The 9,751-nt window shown below is 50.9% G+C and overlaps 2 protein-coding genes across 2 annotated transcripts; both read right to left on the bottom strand.

Moving 5' to 3' along the window:
- Positions 1-3,340: 3,340 nt before the first annotated feature.
- Positions 3,341-7,732, bottom strand: LOC4334086 (serine/threonine-protein kinase 52). Its single transcript, XM_015773882.3, has 4 exons — positions 6,562-7,732; positions 4,528-4,640; positions 3,904-4,446; positions 3,341-3,806 (listed from the first exon to the last, which is right to left on the bottom strand). Exons 1-4 carry the CDS (start codon positions 6,908-6,910, stop codon positions 3,588-3,590), a joined length of 1,224 nt encoding a protein of 407 aa, XP_015629368.1. The 5' UTR covers positions 6,911-7,732; the 3' UTR covers positions 3,341-3,587.
- A 621-nt stretch (positions 7,733-8,353) lies between these two features.
- LOC4334085 (protein LIFEGUARD 2) lies at positions 8,354-9,477 on the bottom strand. The gene is made up of 2 exons (XM_015773756.3): positions 9,111-9,477; positions 8,354-9,013 (listed from the first exon to the last, which is right to left on the bottom strand). Exons 1-2 carry the CDS (start codon positions 9,379-9,381, stop codon positions 8,535-8,537), a joined length of 750 nt encoding a protein of 249 aa, XP_015629242.1. The 5' UTR covers positions 9,382-9,477; the 3' UTR covers positions 8,354-8,534.
- Between the last annotated feature and the right edge of the window lie 274 nt (positions 9,478-9,751).

Here is a 9,751-nt window from a genome sequence, read left to right as displayed (position 1 = left end):
TTTGTTTCTCCAGTTTATTTTGGTTGTTCGCCTACTTGCTTGTCTGTATATATGGAATTTGTTGTCTGTAATGCATCCATGATCCATCCAATGCCAGTGAGAAAATATATTGTGTATGTCCAATTACTACTGGAAAAAGCATTTTTCCCGACGTAGGGGTCCCATTTTCGCAGGCGGACATGACTCTTAAAGCCAAATGATCGCCTACAAAAATATAAATCGGGGTGAAATTGTCAGTCCGCCTGCGAAAATAGACTTAAATATAAATAGACTTGGGTAGGGGTTGATTTTTTCTAAGTCTCCACACCTCACCCTCCCTTCCTCACCCACGGCCGGCCTCTCCCCTCCCCATACCTCACGGCCTCTCCCCTCCCCTCACCTCTCCTCTCCCCGGCCGTCGGAGGGGGAGCGACGGCGGCTACGGCGCGGGGTGGCGCGACGGCGCGGCGTACGGCTGGCGGCAGCCTCCCTCCCCTCCCCTCACCTCTCCTCCTCTCCCTGGCCACTGGAGGGGGAGCAACGGCGGCTATTGGGCGGCGCGGCGCGGCGTCCGGCTGGCAGCGCGCTCCCCTCCCAGATCTGGCGGAGGAGGGATGGGGGAGGCCGGCGAGCGCGGCAGCGGCGGCGACTACAGCGCGGGCGGCGGCTCCCCCCCCCCCCCCCCCCCCCCCGGGCTTGACAAGTTCAGCAAAACCGTAGAGAAAGTGGGCTACACCTAGCTTAGCCTATCCAATATCCGATTCAAAAAGAGCTTGGATTGCTACCTTTTCTATCTCTGTATAAAGTCAATTAGTCCCAGTGTTGGGAAGAGCCCACTGTCAAAAGATCGTTTTGCTAGGATGCTTGCTTGAATCTAGTTACTTCCAAAAAAAGGCATTTGGAACTCTATACGGTATGGCTACAAACCGAATGAAGAAGTCGTAATCAGGATTTGATCTATCTGGATCAGCACATTTTATTACAACTTCTTTAGGAGTATGACATAGCCCCCCTCCCTCCCAGATCTGGCCGAAGGAGGGAGGGGGGAGGCTGGCCACAGCGAATACGGCACGGGGCAGCGGCGGCGGCCACGACGACGGGTCGGGGCGGCGGCGGCAGCCACGACGACGGGTCGGGGCGGCGGCGACGACAACGCGCGGGGCCGCGGCGGCGGCTCCCCTCCCCCCTCCCAGATCCGGCCGGAGGAGGGAGGGGGGAGGCCGGTGGCGGTGACTACGGCGCGGGGCGGCGGCGGCGACGACGACGGCGCGGGGCGCGGCTCCCCTCCTTTCCCCTCCAAAATCCGGCCGAAGGAGGGTGGCGGCAGCGAGGCGCGTGGCGGCGTCGGCGAGCCGCCGCCGTGATTTTTTTTGTTCGTTTCATGGATTTTTGCAGGAGGGCTGTTGTCCCGACTGTGAAAATCGTTGATTTTCACCGTTGTTGTGCTACAAGTGGTCCAACCCTTCGCTTGCAAAATTCACTTTTGTCTGTCTGCGAAAATACTTTTTCTAGTAGTGAATGTTGTTCTTTGGATGGATATCACCAAGGACATATTACTCGAAAATGGAAAGGCATTTGGGCAATTGGGCTTGGGATAGTCAGTGAGTGCTGGCCTGCTGGGTAGATCAGGGGCTAAGGGCATCTGCCTCAGGTTATTGGACGTTGTTCCAAGTTCCAACAACGACCAAAGCACGATGTTGTTATTAACAGCATCCACATCTGGATGCCCTGCAACATATACATAGCACCCATCCCATTTTTCCAAATTACTTCCTCCATAAGAAAGTATATGATGTACTTTTATAAAAATAAAAAGTATAAATCTTGACCAACAATTAATATGATTACAAACACACTTACCAACAGTTAATCAGACTATTCACATATCTCTGGATGCCCTCACTCTGCCTCCCACCCCACCTGCCATCGAATGCTCCCCCTCAAGTTGCATCGCCCCACACAACCACTCAAGCCAAGTTTAGTTCCAATTTTTTTCTTTAAATTTCTAACTTTTCCATCACATCAAAACTTTTCTATACATAAAAACTTTTAACTTTTCCGTCACATTGTCCTAATTTTAACCAAGCTTTCAATTTTAGCGTGAACCAGTCCATTGATAGCTCCCTCCTCTTGGACTACCTCCACAAAACAATAAAGGCCGTGGCTGCCAACATACTGGCCTCGCGCCACCCCAAGTAACATTGCTTGCCTTCCTCGGCTCAAATGAGGCGAGCAGAGGAGAGGAGCACTGCTGGGGTGATAGTTTTGACGATGGAATAGCAACGGTGATATGCGCAGGACGCATCTCATGGTGCGGCTCACAATGGTAGGCCACTCCCAATGCAGGGAACAACGGAAAAGTGGAGAACGGTGTGGCGAAGCTCGAGATCCGGCATTGGAAAGTACCTTTACCCAGTCTTTTTACAGCACAGCTCTAGCAAGCAATGGCGTGTATGTCAACCATGGACCAAAAGTCCCTGAAGTAGTCGGGGATTTCGAAGCCGTTGGTAGAGAAGAGCGCAACGGCGAGCCCGCCACTGCTGTGAAACAACAACTTCGGAGACGTCGGGACAAGAATCAGGCAGCAGTGCAGCACCAGGGCATCGACTGGCTTGGTGTTCAGGCGATCAAACCGTCGAGCACCTGGCGTGCGTCGGTGCGTGGCGAAACAACGCCTCTCTCCGCGGCCGCTCCGGCGCCATCTCGAGCGCGCACAAAGAGTACAGCTCAGGAGGCGGTAAGATCCAGGTTAGGAGACGCAGTGACGTGTATAGCAACAGCTCAGGAGGCAGGCGGGAGATCGGGAGCACGGAATATAGTTGAACGACGGCGCAGAGAGCGCGCGCAAGCGCGAAGGGCCGTGCGATGGATTTGCATTGCACGTGAACCACAACCCTGTTCTGGCCCAACTATATTAGGCCTGCTTGTTAGCCACAATACCGATCCGGCCCATCGAGCCGAGCAGACACAGAAGTTGAATTTCTACACCGATGTATGCAAGTGATTGAAATTGTTGTATAAAAAAAGTATATAATATGAGAATATAGATTCTGATGATATAATACATCACACAAATATATAGTCTAAATTTAATCTACACAGGAAAAAATAAAAATAACAAAATTTATCTATGTTGTATACGTACTATTAACTGTCTGATTTTATTATATTACTTTAGCCTTGCATGTTTGTTTATAGACTTATCTCATTTCAATTGATACTACTAGTATTATTTTTTATTTTTTTTCCATAACTATTCTAAGTCGTATGAAAATAACGGATGCACACCTTACCCCTCGTACCATACCACGGTCCAAGTAAAAACATTTTTTTTTCAAAATGTAGACCCAGGCAATAGAGATGAACGAACTCCTCACAAGTTCACAACGAGGTAACATCCTGCATACCAAAGCTAAAGCTGACAACAACATCACTGAGATCAGGCATAGTTTCAAGCCAACAACACACATCAATCCCGGAAGAAAATCAGGTAACGGATCGGATCGACACAGCTGCAACTCCTGCACGGATGGTGTTCGACAGTTCGAGGATCGAGACGGCCAGCCGTCCCGGCCGGCGAGGTGCTAGCTTTGCTCTAGCAGTTTCGCTCACGCGCTGCCGCGGGAGAAGCCGAAGCAGGAGCAACCCTGGGAGGCGTGCTCCGGGACGGGGGTCATGCCGCCCTTGCCGCGCGAGGTGTCGATCTTCTCCAGCAGCGCCACCACCTCCGACATCTCCGGCCTGTTGTCCGGGTTCGCGTCCCAGCACCTCGCCATGATGTCCGCCATCGCCTTCGGGCAGCACCTCGGTATGTCCGGCCTGATCCCCTGTCACCCATGATCCATTGATCGACAAGAAGCAAAATCAATCAATCGACAAGAATCTTGGGGAGGCGATTTATCATGGCGAGATGTGTCTATCTACCAGCTTGTCGACGTGGTAGGAGATGTCAGCGAGGCTGTAGTTGGGGTAGGCCATGGCGCAGCAGTAGGTCTCCCAGAGGAGGACGCCGAAGCTGTAGACGTCGCACTTGTGGTCGTAGGCGCGGCCCTGGAGCACCTCGGGCGCCATGTACCCGATGGTGCCCGTCTGCCCGGTCATGTCGTCGCCGTCGGCGCCGGCCTCCACGCGCGCCACGCCGAAGTCGGCGATCTTGAGCGTCTTCTTCCTGTCGAGCAGCATGTTCTCCGCCTTGACGTCGCGGTGCACGATCTTCTCCCCGTGCAGGTAGCGCAGCCCCCTCGCCATGTCCAGCGCCAGCTGCACCACCTTCTTGTACGGCAGCTTCTTGTCCCGGTGCTTGTACAGCAGCGTCTTCAGCGTCCCGCCGTGCTGGTACTCCACCACCACCACGCAACGCTGCCCCCCGCCGCCGCCGGCGCTGCCGCCGCCGACGCTGCTGGACCGCGACTCCGCCTTCGCCGACGGGATCTTCAGATGCGACGTCCCCATCGACGCGCCCACGAACTGCACGCATGTACACAGACAGATCGATCGATCAGACACCGTACACGACGGATTCAACGGCGTGGATTGATTGCTGCTCACCTTGGTGACGTTGGGGTGATCAAGCTTCTGCCAGACGGCGACTTCCTTCTCGAAGGCTTCCCGGTGCTTCGCCGTCGACTCCTGCCCCTCCTGCCCCCAGTCCAGCACCTTCACTGCATTGAACACACATTGAGCAACAAATGTAAATATTAGTGCATACTCCCTCCGTTTCAGGTTATAAGACGTTTTGATTTTGATCAAAGTCAAACTGTTTTAAGTTTGATTAAATTTATATACAAATATAGTAATGTTTATAATACAAAATTAGTTTCATTAAATTAATAATTGAATATATATATATATATATATATATATATATATATATATATATATATATATATATATATATATATCTTCATAATAAATTTGTCTTGGGTTAAAAATGATACTACTTTTTTCTACAAACTTTATCAAACTCTTAAAGTAGTTTGACTTTAACCAAAATCAAAACATCTTATAATCTGAAACGGATGGAGTATTTTTTATATTGATGTTTGTCATCTGGATCAGTGATAACATCTAGCAACAAATTGTTTACAGGCAATAGGTCAATTAAATTACAAACGACCTTGTGTAAATCTGTAATGTAATAATGGGTCCGTTCTTTGGGGGAAAATGATATCTATTTACTACTAGCTAGAAAAATATGTACCCAAAATTTTACTCCATCAAGGAACTTGAATGTATGCTAGATAGAGGTGTACTCCCTTGCATAAAGGGTCACATACGGCTGATGTATATATGGTACTAATGTTTGAGTAAAAGTTACTAAATAATCTTCTTTGCAAATGGATGTTATGGGACCATCAACACCTAGATATTATTTCCCTTCTTCCATTTCAGCTAATTGAATAAGCTGTAATTAAATGGTACAGTGTGATTAAGATTTTTGCCTCAATCAAGATTTGCCACTTTTATACAAGGGACCTTGAAAACTCACAAATAAAAATACAATAACCGCACTACAATTAATGTTTCACAACTATTTTGTAGAAGTAAATCTTGCCAAAATTGCATTCTGAATGTTCCAAATGACAAAATTTTAAATAAAAAGTTTCTTAGGTCTATGTTAGCTATCATTCTATCTAATGTTGAATACACACATATATATTCCTAACTAGGGAGTATTTATCCCCGAGAAACACTAGAACTTTATGCCATAAATTGAGGTCACGTGGATCCGAGGAATTCACCCTTCCGTACATAATTAATGTACTACCACACAGCTTACCATAGGTTAAGAATCCCCACCGACCGTTACCACATAGCTTGCATCACACTATATCATTGTTGTCTTGCCCTCCACACCAATTCATATCTCTACTGACACGCGGCACCAAAAACATCCTTAGCAAACGACATCTCCTATCTTCTCCACCACCCGCAACAGCCTCTACTGACGCACGCACGGCATCTCCAACAGCCTCTACTGATGCACACGCCAACTCACGTGTTTACTATACCTCGCTAGAGCCAAAAAGGTGGTCAACAGGAGTTCCTCATCACCAACCTTCCACCCCTACCAACCAACGTCTACTGTTCCTCTTCGGCGGAGCCTACACCGGCCTCGCCTCCCCCCCTCCTCCTCCTTGATCCGCTTCCGTCCACCTTCACCTCCCATACTAACTTCCGGCGGTGCACTGACCACCATCACCATCACCATCGTCATCAACCCCACCACCGCCGCTCATCGTTCTCCTCTGTTTCGGTTCTCGCAGCTGGCTGGCCGACGGGAAGCAAAACCTAATGTCCAGTAATGGTAAGGAAAACAACAAAAACTAACCATCACTACAAAGGAAAACACAAAGGGCTATTTTACAAAATCTCTTGGTGACAAACGAGCCCTCACTGCTCAGACGACGATTCACCGTATCAAAAAGTGCTATGGTGCGGCGTACGGGCGTACGGCTAGCAAAGCGCGACATGCACGTTCATCACGGTGACAGTCTACGAGTCTAATACTAGTAATAGCATGTATAGAAAAGAGTTGATCGACGCAAGAGATCTGAAGGTTGATTTGATTCGATTTTTTACCGGCGACGTCATGGCCGTCGTAGGTGCCGCGGTAGACGACGCCGAAGGTGCCGTGGGCGACCTGGTTCTGGATGTCGAGCTTGGCGAGGTCGATCTCCCACTCCAGCAGCGGCAGCGGCGACGCCGCCGACGACGAGCGGTGCTGCTCGAGCCACACCTTGGACCGCGTCTTCTCGAACTGCACGTCCAGGTTCTTGAGGTCGATCTTGTCCGCCCGCACGTACATCTCGTTGTCCGCCGCCCGGACGAACACGTCGGCGCCGGCGCCGGCGCCGCCGGTGGCCGCGGCGCTGCTGATGCCGCTGAAGCTGTGGCTGCGGCTGCACCCGGCGCCACCGCTGCTCGTCATGGACTTCGTTCTTTGTCGATCTCGCTCCTCGGCAAAGAACACAACGGACGATCTGCCTGTGGTTGTGTGTGTGTGAAATGGAAAGGACTGGGTTTCTTCTCCTTATATGGCCTCTTCTTCCTGGATGCGCCAAATTAAATTTTGTTTCTAATGCAGGAGAAGATGGATATGAAATCGTTTCTGCCCTCTTTTCTGCTTCAATTAAAGCCCCCAAATCTTCCAAGGAAACCAACCACGCATGCAACGTGCCTACAACCAGATATCGATGGCGAACACACGCAATGCATCCATCCGAAAATTTGAGCGAAGCGCCCCCCCCCCCCCCCCCTAACACCCTCCCTCTTGGAACGTAAAGCGCAAAATCAAATGGAAAGAAACAGAAAAGAAAAACAAAATCTCAGTCAGAAATCAACCCCGCGCCGAAAGTGTCAAAAAGGAAGTAAACAAGATCTCTCAAAACAAAATATCAATTCGGAGGGAGGAATCAAGAACTGCCTTAATAAACAGTTAAAAAAATTAACTAATCAACCAAGAAGGAGGCTAATGCCGGATGGAATTAGCCCCTTCTTGATCCAACGACCCAAACCTACGCTAAGATGGAGATATTTCCTCCCATGAACACAATCTCTCCTCTCTCTTGAGATCTAAATCGATAGATTAAAATGCGTTCGAATTGGGGGGTGAGGCTCGGAATGGATGGACGCTGTTGACACGGAGAGATGCGAGGGAAGGGATCGGAGGAAGAAAATATTAGCGAGAGAATCAAGGGAAGGAGACCCATTCCTGGCCTCGGCCTGACAGCCAGCCAACGATGCGTTACGAAAGGAAACGAAACGGCTCATCTCTGCTGCAGGTTTTCGTCAGTAAATGGAAGACGCTGTAGAATGTAGATGCGACTCGCAATTCCCACTGACAAGTGGGGTCCACTTTTTGACCCAGCTCGGTTATTGGGCCTCCGCGACCCAACGGAGGACGGGCCGGCCCACCCCAAAAACGTCCCCGCTAACTCACAAACACGAACTCCACGTGGTTCATTTTTAACTTATGTTCGTGGTTTTTATCCCGATAAAAACGAGACAAATATGTTCTTAGGTGACGTCCCTCGTAGAGTTCAAAATATCGAACAAAATTTTCTAAATTTCGGTACTATCGCACCCCCGATATGAATCATATGATATCATTTCGTTCAAAATTTTTATTCTTTTTTTTATTTTCTGTGAATTCGGTAATATTGTGTTTAGATTTGACCAAATTTTATTCGAAAATTTCGGTAAATCGGCATCCTCCGATGCCAACGCCGAATACTAAAGATTGAACCCACTCCCTACCCGCTTTTACCCCGAGAAAAACGAGACGTGGCTTCACCGTGTGCCACGACACAACAGAACAGAACAGCCTTCACAGCCGCAACACGTGCCAAGCGTGCAGTCAAACGAAGCAGAGTTAACATCCCAGCAGAGCAGCAGGCGCAGAGCAAATCTATCATTTCATCGAAGGCAAATTACAACACAAACAAAAATCATATCAGCGATTACTTATTTTACAGGTTAATTAGTCAAGCGGGCACAAGCAAAGCACAACAACAGAAATCTCTCATCCAAGAAGCTTTAGATACACAAGCAATCTACGAATCGGATGCCCTGAAGAGGGTGAGGAGGGAGAGGAAGAGGTTGATGACGTCGAGGTAGAGCGCGACGGCGGCCCAGACATACTCGTCGTAGGAGTACCTCTTGATGAGGTTATCCGTGTCGTACACGATGTAGCCGCAGAACACGAGCGCGGCGAGGCCACCGTAGATCATCAGCGAGACCCTCCCGAGCGGGAAGAAGACCTGGATGAGCGCGAACACCATGAGGATCATGACGGCGGCGAAGAGGAACGGGCCGAGGAAGCTGAAGTCGTGGCCGCGCCGCGCCGCCCAGAACGTGTACGCCGTCAGGCTCACCACCACCGCGGCCGTCAGGATCGCCGACTCGAGGATCACCTCGCCCTTGGTGAACGCGCAGGTGAGGCCCACGGCGAAGCTGATCGCCGCCGTGAAGAGGGCCAGCAGGAGGAGGTTCACCGGGTGGCGCTGGTAGTAGTAGTAGAGCGGGCAAAGCACTGCATCATCATACAATCGGAATCGATGAAATGGGGGATGAAATTGATGAGAATGGAATTGGGGATTGATTGGATTGGATTGGATTGGAGAGCTTACCGATGAAGGGGAGGATGATGAGGAAGATGTAGAGGGCGAAGCCGGCGGGGGTGGAGACGAAGAAGAGGGCGACGGGGCGGACGAAGACGACGACGGAGGCGACGGCGATGGTGAGCAGCATCTGGATGGAGAGGATGGCGTACACCTTCCGGACGAACGCCCACCGCAGCTGCGGGCTCTCCAGCATCATCGGGTACAGCGGCCTCGCCATCCCCGCCTCCGCATCTCCCCCCGCCCACTCGGGCCCCTTCGGCGGCGGCCGGAAATACATCCTCTCTCGCTCCTCTTCCTCGCGCCGGTGAGGTTTCTTGGCTTCTCCGATCTGATCCTCCTCTCTGCTCTCTGCGCTTGCGCGGTGGCGATGGCTGGAGAGGCGGCGGCGGCGGGGGGGAGTTTTTAAGGCGGACGAGCGGTGGAGAGGAGGGCGCGAGAGAGGAAGTGAAGGTTCCGGACGGTTCAGCGGTTGGGGATCCGACGTGGCGGCGCCGTGGCTGGTATGTGGGGCCCAGGCGGGAGATGACGGTTCTAGCGCCGTTTCGTTCCGTTTCTGGTGGCGTCTGGAGGGGGGCGAGAGATTTGTGCGTTGCTTTTGCTTAGTGACGGGGGGTATCAGTAGTATCGTTCGTGTTGGTTGGTTTTCC

Source organism: Oryza sativa, chromosome 3 (genome assembly GCF_034140825.1).
Source record: "Oryza sativa Japonica Group chromosome 3, ASM3414082v1".
NCBI lineage: Eukaryota > Viridiplantae > Streptophyta > Magnoliopsida > Poales > Poaceae > Oryza > Oryza sativa.
Note: the sequence above shows the minus strand (reverse complement) of the source record. Positions and strands in the feature narration are given on the sequence as shown.